Here is a 15,254-nt window from a genome sequence, read left to right as displayed (position 1 = left end):
GTGTGGTCTTTCTATTGTTTTTCATATGAAACTGCAGACTGCCTGTCACGTATCCTGGCAGCTGGGCACAGTTTAACCTACAGGGCAGCTGGACTAAACTGGGCTGCTCTCGGAACTCTCTCGCTGTGTCCGAGCAGTAGGGAGCTGCAGAAAGGAGAATTTGTGTTGTATTGATGCAGAGCTGCAAGAGCAGATGTTTTTATGATGCTTCCAGTCAAATCAGTGGAGCAAGATTCATTTTGGTCAGGCGGAAACAAACCTGGATGAGCCCTGAAGGTAGAGTTGAGAAGTGTCTTGTGTGGATTTACAAGCTTTATTTTTAATAAAACTTTGTATTTAAGCTACATGTAAGTGTTCTGGGAACACTTATACTTCATATGCATTCATTACTTTGAATGTGAAGTGTTACTTTTTGTCTGTACTACCACAAATAGTTAAATTCTTCCATTCCTAACTTAGTTTTCATTCTTTCTGCTACTTCAGTCAATTTAAGGTGTGTCTATTTCTTAGTGATTTTTATGTTATATTCTACTTCTAGTGGCTACGAGTAGATCAACTACTTGTTAATCACCCAGATTTGCACCAATTTTTTTTAAACTGTATGTTATGCCAAAATAAACAATGTAGACATACAGAAGTCAGATCTGACCTCTTTGCTTTACGGACTTTGCTTTTGTAGGCCATCAAAAATGACGTGGAAGTAGGGCCTCGACAAATCTTGGCTGCCTGGAGGTTGGTATCTCTGCTTTCTCTTTTCCCTGGCTGCCTGCTTTTGTGGTCTTTGAGGTTTGAGACCTTTATCCTGTGGGTCTCATGGGCTCAAAGGAGACATGCAAATCGGTTCATTATGTAAGGCTCATTTCCGTAAGAAACGAGGCTAAAAAGTGGACTTGAATACACCAGTAAAGGCAAAATCCCAGGGAGAAAAAAAAATATAAGGTATGGATCACTTTAAAAATAGGTAAAAGGGATAAAAAGCAGTAACGCAAGAAAGTGGCAGGTAGAAGCCTCCCAAAGCATCTGTTTTAGAAGCAGTACACAGTATAAAAGTACATTTTCAGTCTCGTGCGTCGGGTTTCTGTTCTAGCAGCCCTCTGTGGCAGAGTTATAAATAAGCGGATGAATGTACAACCAGCTAAAGGATCGCATCTCATCAGGCTGACAGTGTGGCAGTGTGTGGTCCTTGCCGCGAAGAGTTTTACCAAAGATAAGTTTCCTGTAGCAGGCCGGCTCACACTAGGATCAAAGAGCTGCTGAACGCTAGCCCTGCAGTTCTAGTTCTCTTTAGTCTATTAGCAGGCTACTTTTTTTTTTATTTTAATGACTGAATACAGGGTCATGGATAAGATTTCTATGAAAAGCATGTCCAAATAGTTTATTTCATTTTGCAGTATCATCTTAAAGGTACCTTGGAAGATTAAAACGAGAAAAGATTTTATTGCAACAAGTCAGAAATTACATGAAAATATCTGCTTCCTGAATTCTTGCAAAAAAGACAGCTGACAACAGTAGCTGTTTAAGACTTGGTTCATAATTTTACTGTGGAAAAAACCCCTGCCTAGTTCCCTCCCTTTCTCTTAGAACATGGTGTCCAAGGTGACCTGGGTAATGAGTTGAGGGGCCTATTACTGGGATCTTTGTAGAACTTGTTAACCATCTCTCCTTTCAAACCTAGTAACTATAAACTGAAAAACTGAATTTAGTCTTAAATTTGAAAAATGTATTTGGGCATATGTATAAATTAGAGGCATCCGGAAGAAGAAACCTCATGCTAGAAACAACTTCAGAGGATGGTACCTATCCGTGCTCTTCACCTCAGCTGAGGCTATACAGGGCATGTTTGTGCATGTAGCTTTCCTGTGGTTTTAGCTCTTTTATTTATTCTCCTATATTGCAAATTCATTTATTTCAAGAAAAATCTGGTAAAAGTTACATAAAATCAAGGACAAATTAAGTTGCACATGGACACAGTATATAGCGATGAATCATTTTACTAGATGAAGAGGCAGCAGTAATCTCGGATAAAGTAGGGTGAGGGTTTTCTTTGCCTAAAAATGCCCTTTTTTGTGTGTGTCTAGAGAATTTTATGGTACTTTATTACCGCCCTTTCTTTATTACCAAGATAAACATTCAATAGGCTATAGCAGGACAGGATGGGGCCAAGCCTTCCCAAAAGGAAGTGAGGGGTTACTTACCTGCACTTGGCTATTATTAAAACAATGCTGGTCCTACAGACTTTTAATTTTGGTGTAGGGTACCTCTAGAATAGAGCTGTGGAGACTCTTCTAGGGAGTAGTGTAGCCTTTCTTCCTCTCGGAGGGACGTATATTGCAAGTAGGAGTATGATGAGGTCACTATAAGAATGAAATCTTCAGCTCCTTTTTTGCAGGTGCCTTCTATGGGAAGAAATCCAATAAAATCAAACCTTGAAAGGACTGGGTATTTCTCTAAAACTAGTTTTGCATGCTGTTGTAATAAAGGTCAGCAAATGGCACTTATGGCTAAAGTGACAAAGTTTCAATGTTTTCAGTCCTTCACATTCATATGGCTTAACTGAAAATGTTGGCAGGTACTCTCAAAATCTCAATATGCTATTACAAAATAAGTATTTGAATACAAAGTTGTAAGTCAAATATTTCAAACGTGAAATCTGAAAATACAACTGAAAAGTGGCGTGGGAGTCAATGTCAACAGTTTTCTGAAGCTTCATGTCTGCAGCTGTTGAAAGTATTTTTCAATGTAGTACTGCTAGGTTTCAGAATTTGATGTCTCAGGATAACCGAGGAAGGATTTCATCCCATATAAAAGCCACAAGTATTGTACCTGAAAAGAGATATTACAGAAAGGACTTTTATTTAAATGTATTTGAGAAGGGGACAGTACTGGTATTGAAAATAAACATTAAGTTCAAGTATTTGAGTGTCTTAACGTGCAATACAGCAGGGATTGCAGAAGAATGGAATTTTCTGTCAGAAGGGCTAGAGGCAGTCAGTACTTTTTTTGCAAACACAATCTTTTTCCCAAAGAAAGCTTCAACAGACCATGCAAGTGACCCTTATGAGTTGTTAATCTTGGGGTTTTTTGTATATTTAGTATTTTAACTCTGATCTGTGTAAGCCAAACCAAAGGCAGAGCAGTTTGACCAGGTGCATCCAACACGTACACCTTCCTGTTCCTGTATCAGGCCTCCTTTCTTTATAGCTGGATGTATAAATGACTGAACCAGCAACTAAACCTCCGTTCCTCAGCCGATAGGATAAGGCTGAGTTTGCTAGCAGTGTCTGTTTTGATAACCACATCGGTTTTAGGGGCTGCAAGCAGGTATAGGATAGTGGGGTATTTTTGAAGATCATTCTCGTTTAGGGTTTATGCTGAAGCTGAAAAATGGTAAAGTTAGAGATTGTAGGTTCTTCGTGAGAATCATAGAATATCTCAAGTTGGAAGGGATCCATAAGGATCATTGAGTTCAAAGAAGGGCACCTACCTACAGTTTATTAAGAACGTTCTTTTTTTTTTTTCCTCATGGAAAAAATCAGTATATTCTGTTTTGGAAGTGAAGAGGGTTCTGGTTGACATGCTTATTGGAAGGGCTTTTCTCTAGCCCCGTCTGCCACTCAGTGCAGGACTATTGCCTATGCTAGCTAAGTCAGTGTGGCTTTGTCTAGCTGAGTCCTGAAAACCTCCATGGAGGGAGACTGTAGCACTTCTCCAAGTAACTTGTTCCACTGTTGCTGCACCCTTCTCCTGAAGGTTTTCCTGGAGTCTAATCTGACCTTCCCAAGCCACAACTTGTGGCCTTGCTGTTACACCGTCTGCCAATGAGAACAGTTCATCTCTGTCACCTTTGTAACTACTCTTCAAATAAGAGTTGACTGCTCTTAAAACACTCTTTCACCTCATTTTTGTCAGCCTAAACAAGTCCAGTTCCCTCACCCTCCCCTCACAGATCAGGCCCTTTACCATCTTGGTAGTCCTCCACTGACTGCATCCTCTATTTTCTCCACATTGCTCTTAAACTGGTTGATGGCCAATAACATTCCCTGGCTTCTCTTCCTCCTCCTCCTTAAAAGCAGGCATACTATTAGCACATTTCCAGTTGTCAGGAATCTCCTCCAACTGCTGTGACTTCTCACAAATGATGGACAACAGTAACGTCAATCAATTTTACCTGCGTTTTTAGATGAATCCCAGAAAAACCAATGGATTTGCATTCATCGGGCTTCTCTATGTTGTTCCTACCCTGTTGCTCCCTCACTGTTTATTGCCTCCTTTCCAAAACCTTAGTGTTTTAAACAGAGGTTTGGGAGCAAATTTTGCTTGGGAAGACTGAGGGGAAAAAAAGAAGACATGGAGTACCTCAGCCTTTTCCATGTCATCCATCACTAGGTTGTCTCCCCCATCTGCCAATGGACCTGCATTTTCTCTGGACTTTTTTTGTTATTAGTATATTTGTAACTCTTTATGTCCCTAGTCTTAGTTCCAGCTGAGCTTTGACCTTCCTGATTTTGTTCCTAAGTGCCGGTGCAAAGCTTTCATACTCCTTTGCTGCCTGTCCCTGTTTCGACTCCTTACGTGCTCTTCTTTGTTCGTAGGAAGCTCCTTGTCTAGCCAGCAGGGAAAAGCTTTCTATCAAAATTCCCAGTCTAACTATACAACAGATTGTTCCTGCACATCAAAATGTGCTACTTGAAACATCACCTTTCCATAGGATGCTTCTGCCATTTGTGGCAGCTTCCGAGGGAGTTACTACTGACCTAGCAATTCCCTAAATAAGCAGAATTTTGTTCTCCTGAAGTCCAAAGTCCAAACAGCTCTGCTATTTGCCTTCCCAGTCTTCCTCTGGACCCTGAACTCTTGGGAGGACTACAACACAAGTGGCCACATTCACCACAAGTTCTTCTCCGTTTGTAAGCAGGTCAAGTACAGGATTACCACTTGCTGGCCCTTTAGTATTTGAATTAGACTTGATTAGTGACAGTTTTCTAGGAACTTCTTGCATTGCATTCACTCACTGCGTAAGAGTTTTGCTCTGTCAGATGATGTCTGCATAGCTGAAAACCCCATAGAGGACCAGGGGCTGGGAGTAGGAGACTTCTGCTAGTTGTTTGTTGAATGTTGAAACCCTCCTTTGCTACCAAGTCCCTGAGATGCTCATCACTTCACTGCACATGGACTTGCAATTCTTGTCTCTTTGCTAAGCTCCATGCTTAAGTGTACAGAACTTGATGGAAACCTATGAATGCCCTCTCCTCCGAGCAGAAAGGTGAAAGTTTCACCTGTAGCCTTCTCCCTTGCTTATCTCCTCCATTTACGTCTACTGCTAAGCGATTTTTGTGGCACTTATTTTCTACCCTGATGGTGAAAAAACTTTTTCTTCTAAGGAATAGTATTAGTTTTTCTGGTAAAACGGATCTAAAGAAGTGGGCATTGATTCTGTTTTTATGGTGTTCGAAACCTAGCAGGATGCTAAGCTGGCACCTGTCCAGGAACAAGCATCCCCTTTTATTGCTCTCATGTCCAGTATCTTGTCACCAACTCTTTCATTCATAGCTGCCATCTCCCTGGTACTGAAAGGGAAGCATCAGCTCGGTCCCCATCATTACTAATGGTATAATCCTGCCTGGAAAACTAACATGAACGCCTTTGGCAGTAAAACAGAAACTATCTTTGTTCCACTGGTACTTACTGCTTCTACGTTCACAGTGCAGAATTTAGGCCTGCCTGTGCTAAGTCATAAACACTTGCTGGCAATTTACTCCAGGAATTAGCTGTTTTAATGCTACTGGAGAATCACCTTTTCCAAAACATGAGTGAAGCCGTTTTGAAAAATGAGTTCTTAACTACAGTTCCAAGATTACATTCATGAAAGACCATAAACCACCAGTATATTTGTTTATCCTAAAAGAAGACATCCACTTCCTCTTCCTCTTGTGAAGGTTATGATAATTAATCTTCCTCTTGTTCTAAGTGTCCTTTCTAAGAAAATTGTTTTAAAGTTGACAGTTAAGAACTGGCTTATGGCTAGATCAGGGTATCTGTTATACACTGAATGGTCTCAGTCTCCTTGTCCTCACGGGTATTTGTAATTTTTACAACTAAATTTAAAATACCGCTTCCCTCATCATCTACTTTTATGATTCTGATTAGAGGTTCTTTTCACAAGAATTTTATTATCATGATAACAGGTCATTTTCCTACATGTCTCATCATTTGATCCAATTTTGGAAGAAAAAATTATATTCCTATTATTTTCTTATATTCAAAGCATTTGAAAAATTTAGTGTTAGATTTGTAGATCTGCGCTCCTGTATTCATCAATTCAGTTTTCAAATGTAACTATCTCCTCTGTACTTCCACCTCAGACATCTTATGTGTGTTTACTGCTCCTGGTTTATAAGAGAAGGTCTATATGTATTCATGAAGCTCCCTTGTTTTGTAATGAGATATTTTTATTACCGATAGACTACTCGGCCATTCAGGTGATCCACAGACCCGAGATCTGTAACAAAATGTTTGGCTACAGTAGTGACACTGCACAAAAAGTGATGAGTCCCCAGTATTCACATCTTTACAACTGCTTGGTCTGGAGTTCCTTTCCTTCATAAATTAAGAGACAGCATTCAATATATTCTATATGTATTTTCTATATGTTAACTAACGATAAACCGCTGTTCATGAATTTTCACAGAAATATAACATTACTCCCTAACCGCATTCTAAATTCCTCAAGTTGTGGTTCCATTTGTGTTAACGTCTGCTGATTTTCTTTCTCAAGCTGAAATCGGCCTGAAGGCTTTCTGCAAAGCAGTTCTGTAGGATGCACCTTGCTAAGTAAGTAGAACATGGTGTTTCTTCTGAAACATGTTCTGCCTCCTGTTTCTTTAGATCACTTGTCAAAATATTAAAGCCCAAGTACTTACAACCCAGGCAATCTCAAAATGGCTATCAGGCTGAAATCAGTTAACATACCAGAAAGCTAAATGTGAGATCTAAGGAATATCATATGTTCTGCTAGGACCCAGCTTTGCTGAAGACATTTCATTAGCTACTAACTGGAGCAGTGCATGGGCTTTTATCAAGCTTATTCTATTGTTCAGTCATCCTGTTGAGATGTCTAATTTAAAAAAAGTATATTAAAGTGAATTTTAGTTTAACTAAAATTCTGTCTCCATTTTTGACTGACTGAGAGTCACTGTAAGTAGAAAATGCACAGACATAGACTCAAAGAAAAAGAAGTTATTTGTTATAACTGGAGCCCTCTGAGATTTTTCCTCTGAGTGTTTCACAGCCCACCTTCTTTCCAGTACAACTGTTGTACCTTCTAATAGGATTAACAGTCATGAAAGAACTCGGGATTAGCAGACTGCTTCTTTATATACCCTCTAAGCAGAAAGCTCACGATTTGTAGGGGCTAACTGTAAACAACCAACATCATGAAGTTTTACATGGAACATTTTCATCTGCACACAACTAGAAGTTAAAATCAATAGCTCCCAGATTGAAACCGTAATTTAAGTTAGAAAAAATCCAGTTGCTAATATTGCTTATTCTTAAACTAAGAACAGATTGTTTCCAACAGTGATTGGGGGAAAAAACATAAAATGGAAACTGCAAAGTTTAGACACTACGGAGATAAAAAAGAGTTGATATTATAATAGTAATAATTGAGAAAGCATACTTTAAGCACTTGTCCTAATACCTGTGGGGTTTTTTTTTAATTAATCATCCCCCTGTTCTTGTGTACTGTCACAAAGCAAGACAGAAACTGCATGCTAACCAGTGTGCTTCTCTTTTTGAACTTAATCAGGCTAATATTTACTTTCAGGTAGCCTCTTCTCCTTTTTAATATTCCGCTAGAATCTACAAGTGGGTCTTTGGTCAGCGTGAGAATTTGCAGCATACCTCAGACAGGCTGGATTTTAATACCAAGGCATACAGTCCCAAACAATAGGCAGCTTCGAAAGGATCACACTCCAGAGTAAAGAGCTGTTGGTTTATAACTAACTAGTTAACCCTAACCTAAATGCTAACCTTTTTCCGTTTAGAATTATGGTGTTGTGGTTTTCTGTTAGGTACATCTTCTTGCTTGAAGTATCTCAAAAGTACTTAGACTTTGAACATGACATCTAAACTAAACAATTATATAACCTAATATGGTTATTTCTTAAAATAAACTCATTAAACCAGTAGATATTATCTTGTGAATAAAACTGGTGTTTAAAACTCAGTATTAGATGCTTGATTCACAAAACAGAGTGTTACAGGTGCTCTACATAGAGCACTAAACAAGTTTAAAATACACAGCCTACACTTGCAAAACAAAACCATGATTCTGAATGACTTCTACATGTAAGTTATAACTGACTTATTTTCTGGATTTTATTTAAAGCAGAAAACGAGCAGACTATCAAATAAAGAATACCTATTTCCTGATTTTTGAACCATGTACTAAATAACACTTTCTCAAACACACGAAATACTAATAACTTACCTAAGGATGGTGCTATCCAATATACTAGTGTGTAACTCAAAAATTTGTCATAGAAACAATTTGCATGTAATGAAAAAGCCAGTGCTGGGTTAAATATTGCTCCTGTGAGATTTCCACCTGCAATAAAATGTAAACAATATGAAATCAAACCGTCTTTCTTAATATTTACTTTAAATTAATATTGAAATGCACATAGACAATACTACAAGAAATGTACACCCTGCAATAAAATGAATCAGCAGAAACCATTTGAACAGATAAACTCTTCTGAAGGCATTTACCCCATGATATGTTTAACAGTTTAACTGTTTTCTAAAATGCTTTAAAATATGCAAAGCATAGGCTATAACTTCCTTTAACTTTTTCTAGCAAATACTGTTTGAAGAGATGGGTTTGGCTAATGTTGAATGTTTCTGTTGATAAAGCTGTAAGCTGCTTTGCTAACAGTCTGTATCATGCTTTCAGAAGAGAGAGAAATTACACAAATATTACTAAACAAATACTGAGTTTTCATTACATCCCCACGTCGCATGTAACATGTACGCAAGATGATGGAAAAAACTGTCAAGCGCTGCTCTTGCTAAGCTGACCTCTGTACTTTCTTATCAAAACACTAATATTATCATTTTCTAGAACACTAAGATCATCATATGGTAATTACTTGGGAAAAAACATTCACAATCATTCTATATGTTATTTGAAGAAAATAAAAGCAAACCCCACTCCACTCTCTTGAAAAAGGAAGCTTAAAGAAGCCAAGTATCTTTCCTTGCCTCTGATTTCAGATGTAAATAAAGTTGCCTGAACATTCTCTTAATAACTAGATCTGAACATATTACATTGTGGAGACTAAACTGTAATTACACTGCAGATGAACCTGGAAGTAAGTGTTTTTAATTCTGACATACACTGTTCCTCTCATTGCAATCCTGCAGAAAAAGCATTACGCATAACAAAATTATCTGTATTTCTGTACTATTAGTTACTAACCACCCCGTATCTGTTTTATCTATTAATCTATTCCCATAAAATATTATCTAATTGTGTCTATTTATTTTCTTAAAGCTTATTCTTGATTTTCGCAAATAAGCTAGCGTGAGCTTTGAACTTATCCTTTGTACAAATACCACCCTGCTGAAATCCTCATTTGTTATGAGCAAGCAATCATTTCCCGAAAGTTTTAGTAAGGTCTTTGTCATTCTCCTGTATTTGTCTTTCTATATACTCATTATTTCTTTTACCGTTATTACAGTTTGGGAAGGTTTAAATCTTTGTTGACCTACTCAGTTTACTCTGGTTTTACACTGCAACTCAGATTCACTATGCAGTCTGTTGTTCTGCACGCTGACACATTACCAACTTCCACTGTTGCCAGGAAGGCCATCCACAATAATTTACTTTGCTTTAATCTATTTATGAATTCACTGCTTCTGCTTTTATATCCACACACACACATTCACGAGTGGAATTTCGCTCTCAGGAGACAGTTGCTGTTTCTGAACATTGAACATTAGGCAGTGTTTTAACTGCTGTTTTTCTTCAATATTTATTACTAATAACTACTGGAATATCAACCATAGGCCAGGGACATTAGTATAATCTTATTTAAAAATATTAATTAAACATCTCAGCCTGCATACAGAAAAGATAATTGATTTTAAGGCAAAAGAAGTGTAACATCTTTGCTGTTGTACACATAAAAACTTAAAAAAGGTGAAGTAATGTGTGCTCCACACAATGTGTGAGAAAGCATTTTTAACTTTTGAAATTACTAGAGGCAAACCCAAAATTAGGAAGAAACTTGGAATTAAAAATACGTATGTCATTTTTACCTTGATATGTTAGGCTCAGAAACATCTAACCAATTTCATACAATTCTGACTTCATTGCAATATTGGCTGTAAATGAAAAAGCCCTCAAAAGGTGTATTTTTTTTCTTGCCTTTATTAAATATTTTTCTGAAAGGAACTATCCAAAAATATTCTTTACCAACATGTATATGGTCTGCATCCTTAGCTTCTGAATCATTCCCTTAATATGCAAAGACATAATGTTCTCTTTTTCTTTCTACTTAGTAGAAGAAACAGAGTGAGTGCTATATCGGAGCTTTTGTGTACAGTATGCACTATTATAAAAATTTGGTCTGTGTAAGACTAGGTGAAAAAAAAAAAAACACCCAAGTATTTTTAACTATGAAAAAGTAGAAGAAAAACTAAGGGAACAGCTTGTAATTTTGAAAATACTATATAATCTGATGTTACTTGTTGGAGTAAGTTGCATGGCATACCTAAGGACCTTTTATGGGGTACACACAACAGTGACATATCAACTTCTTTTTTTTTCCCAACAACTTCACTTAGTCAACCGTATAAATAGAATTTCATGGGTTTGAGCCCTCTATGTGTATCAGTACATTTAATCGGGTATAAGCCATAGGGATATGGCTATCCTTCAAAATCTTTCCCAAACCAAATTGGAATAAGAGATATTCCTTCTTGCAGTCCCTTTTTAGAGAGCAATCATTCTTCTTACAGGATACAGCTTTCAAACTCATAGTAGAGCATAATCCACGGAATGAAATATGATACACTATGGACAAGATGTATTTTCTGACATTTCTGGTTCATTCATAACTGTAATAAACTCAGATCCTGAAGGCACAATTGATTTGGTTTTTAAAATCAGAGTGTAAAAAGAAATCATTAGCATGAATTTTATTTTGTAAATTTAATGCACCTTTCTGAGTTCCTAGCTAGAACACTGTATCTGTCAAATTAAAATTTGAAATATCATTATTCATACAACATTCTAAACTATTTGATATTTTTGTAGGAAAAGGGAAGAATGCTACCAGTTTGCCTAAATTTGCACTGGTTGCCTAGCCCTTTGGTGCTGGGTGAGCAAGCAAGATCCATTCCTCTTAAAGAAGCACTCAAGTTCCTTATAAACAAAGAGGTACAGATTTCCTGAGAATGATCCAGCCCAGCTAAGTTAAGCGACTGCCTGTCTTCAAAGCCTGTAGAGAACTTGGCCTGCTGGAGGCCACTATCTGTAACACCCAATTTGGAAATCACTCTTCCTACTGCGTGTACGGAGCACCGTTTCTCAAACTGGAGGTGGAACAGACATGGCTAGGGCTACGCCACGAGACCCACAGGATATATGGGTCGTATATATGCACCAGACACAGGTCGTGGCCACCCACCAGGCCCTTCGCTGTTGCCTCAGCTACCCGGCATGCTGTCAGGAGGCTGTGCTGAGTGGCTGTGGGAAAGGGGTGCTGATCAGCGGCCCTCAAAATGGAGGGGGCAGGAGAATGGAGGATATCCTGGGGAATGTCTGCGTGTAGATGTCGGCAAAGGGAAAGAGGCAGCAAGAAAGGTTTGAGAACCTCTAAGGTGTCCTACACGTACCTACCTAACCTTCCACTGCAAAAGAGATCCCTTACAGTGCAAGCCTGTGACTTCATCACAAAGAAATTAATAGCAGCAGCCTGCTCCCACACTTGTATAGTAGCTCAGTGATAAGAATCTTGGCTTTTAAGCTGTCCTCTACTTCAGGAGGCTTCAATCCACATCTCAGGAGCGCACAGTAAACACCGGGCTCATGACTACTGCAGGGGGAGGACGGCACGTTTCACCTCTCCTTTTGAAACTGAGAGTACAGCAAAGAATGCAACCCTTAGGAAGCCTGGAGCAGAGTGAACAAGAAAGAATTAGATTTTCCACTAAGCAGGGGACAAAACTAGATTCAGGATCTGCTCCCCGGAATGCATATATATTTTCACAGTAGACTTGATGCTAGATGAAAAGAAATGGAAAGAAAAATGTCCAGGTAGCACAGGGTGTTCTGCACACGATACAGACAAACTGTGCATGTGAAAGAGGCCTGGGCGCAGTAGGTCTGATGTTTCCTAGAAGTACATGCAGACTGATTGCACTGGGTAGTCGTAACAAGTCCAAGTTCATGACAAGCAAGAGGACTTGGGACACAGCCTTCTCCTGCTAGGAAAAGATAAGAGGCCAGCCTGGCCAATGATACTGGGCACGAATTCTTCATAGGAACTAGTGCAGAGGAAGGCAATGTGACACGTATTATTTTATATGACTATTTGCTAAGCAGGAAAGGAATGTTAAGAATCAGAAATCCATGCTTGTAGAAGAGGGAGGATAATCTTCGGCTACACTTTTACTGAGCAATTCAGAAATATATTTAGTGTGCTAAAATGCCTTGACACCTTGCCTCTGCCTTTAAAAATTGATTTTAGAAAGTAGTTCAAATTGCTAAGTTAATTCTCAAAATTCTCCACGGACTTCTTTTAATGTTTCAGGTATTAGCTAATTTCAGCCCAACATAATGAGTAAAGGTTTTTGTTGGTCTCTTCTCCCCAGTGACTAGCGACAGGACAAGAGGAAAAGGCCTTAAGCACCAGGAGAGGTTTAGGCTGGATATTAGGAAAAATTTTTTCACTGAGAGAGTGGTGAAACACTGGAACAGGCTGCAGGGAAGTGGTGGAGTCACTATCCCTGGAGGTGTTCAAGGAATGTGTGGATGTGGCACTGTGGGACATGGTTTAGTGGGCATGGTGGGGTTGGGTTGATGGTGGGACTTGATGATTTTACAGGTCTTTTCCAACCTTAGTGATTCTGTGATTCATTAAAACATCTGAAAATTCGACCATACTTTATTCTACTATATGCTATTTACATTAGATAGCATAATACAGTTAAAACTTTTGGACAAGACATCAATGACATCCCAGATGTTTGCAGGTAAGAAAGTGATCTCCCTCTCTCAAACAGATTTGATCGTTTCCTACATGACTTCCTCTGTGGTGGGGGCTGTAGCACAAGCAAGGAGTTCCGTAACCATCTCTCTCTCACCTCCCTGTACCCCAAACCACAGAATCTCCTTCCCAGTACAACCCACTCCCTGCAGGGCAGTCCTCAAGTGACAAGTGACATACCTCTGGCACTTCACTGGGGACAACGGGGAGCATCAACAGTCAGCAGAAAGAAGTTCAGACTGACTCCCCTCACCTCCTCCTCCCTGCTGATCCAGAGAGGCTGCACAAGTGCTCCAGCTCTGGGAAGCGTGAGGTGACAGTCAGGCAGAGGCAAGGACATGGCCACACAGGGCGTTACAGAGACAGGAGACTCTTGCAAATGCTACGGTACAACAGGCGCCTGATTTTTTTTTTCTTTTTTTACATTTGGTTTCATGAGGTATTATTTTATCATTTCTGCATACATTCTACAAATAAGCATTCCTGCTCCTGATTTAAGGATTTAATGTAGTTAAATAAACTGCAGTGATATGAATTATGCATTATTTAAATGCAGAACTTCCATATTACCGGTCTGTACCCTGCCGTTGCACAATCAGCATTTTTTTCCTGATGTAGACAGCGGTGCTCTCTCGCAATGCCACTTAGAAATCAAAGCCCACTGTATGAAATCTCTCACGCTATATAAAGTCGGATTATGAAATCATCCTTCACGGAGATATTTTAACAGTGTTCTGTGAAACTCTTAACGCTATTTACTTGTAGATTTTACATAATTTAAAATTCATAACTCATTTCATTCTTAACCCCACAGCTGCCTGGAATCTAACCAGGTAAACTACATGAACTCCAAATGAACTCTGCGTATGTAGGACCAAAGACTTTCCTTGATGCATTTTTTTGTACTCTAAGAAAAATAATTTTGCATCTTAACACTTTTAAGAAAATTAAAAAGCCCCTTCTGTTACAACTTCATTGCAGGAACAGAGAGGAAAAAAAAGACTCACCTGCATACACAAGCATGGTGATGAGAAGAGCGATCAAATGGACTCTATATTTGGGATTAACGCTTTCCACTCGCAGGATGGTCAGCTGGAAAACGACAGAAAAGAGCAGTTCTATGCAGAATGCCTGTGTCTCTGTAGTCTGCATGGGGTTGCTGCAGCCCTGTGAGAGTGCTTCAAAATGTGGCTCTGCCATCTCCAGGCTCCAGATAAAGTGCATAAACACTCTGGCAAGCGCTGCAGCCACGAACTGAGCGCCGATCTTGAGTCCACCCATCTTGACCGATATCCCACCGCCCCACATTGGCTGCAAGGTGCCACAGGGATTGCATGTGCTGCCAGTCAGAGTCAAGCCGTGCAGGACGGTGAAACCGTAGGTGAGAGTGAGGGCCGTATGCGGCTGCGGCTCCACGTTGCTGAGCAGGCAGAGCTCGTTAGTGCAGGCGCAAATCTGGAAGGTGCTAAACATCTCCAGAAAGAAAGTGCAAAGGCGCTGGTGGGAGCGCAGCCGGCGGCGGGTCAATCTCCGGCACAGCCCCACTGTTACCATGATGCCGGCCATCAGCAGGAGCGAGGTCCCGACCCCACCGACAGCCATGGCGAGGGCTTCACCGGCTGAAGGACTCGGAGGAGGAGTTCACCCTGGTCCAGCCCCACCACCTATGGGGAGGAAGAAAGCGGGAGAGGGAGGGAAAATGACCACCCTCTCCCTCTGAGGTAGGAGCCAGCTTCTTTCCCCACCTGCTTGCCGCCTGCGAGACGTCTGACTCACCCTCCGCTGGACGGGGAGCAAAGGGCAGGGGAGCCCGGCTTGACAGGGGTGAGGGCAGGGGGATCCCTCTCCCCTCCTCTCCTCGCCAGGGAAGGGGTTAGGAGAAGGAAGGTCTCTCCCTGCGGTGGAAAAGAGGCAGCGGGGGAAGAAGGGGGCTCTGCTTTCCCTCAGCCCCTCCGCGGCGGGGCGGACGGAGCTCCC

General features: G+C 40.2%; 1 protein-coding gene across 1 annotated transcript; it reads right to left on the bottom strand.

Annotated features, from left to right (window-relative positions):
- Positions 1-2,770: 2,770 nt before the first annotated feature.
- AQP11 (aquaporin 11) lies at positions 2,771-14,879 on the bottom strand. Its single transcript, XM_009809217.2, has 3 exons — positions 14,285-14,879; positions 8,492-8,608; positions 2,771-2,823 (listed from the first exon to the last, which is right to left on the bottom strand). The coding sequence occupies exons 1-3, from the start codon at positions 14,877-14,879 to the stop codon at positions 2,771-2,773; spliced, it is 765 nt and encodes a 254-aa protein (XP_009807519.1).
- Between the last annotated feature and the right edge of the window lie 375 nt (positions 14,880-15,254).

Source organism: Gavia stellata, chromosome 1, assembly GCF_030936135.1.
Source record: "Gavia stellata isolate bGavSte3 chromosome 1, bGavSte3.hap2, whole genome shotgun sequence".
In the NCBI taxonomy this organism is placed as follows: Eukaryota; Metazoa; Chordata; class Aves; order Gaviiformes; family Gaviidae; genus Gavia; species Gavia stellata.
Note: the sequence above shows the minus strand (reverse complement) of the source record. Positions and strands in the feature narration are given on the sequence as shown.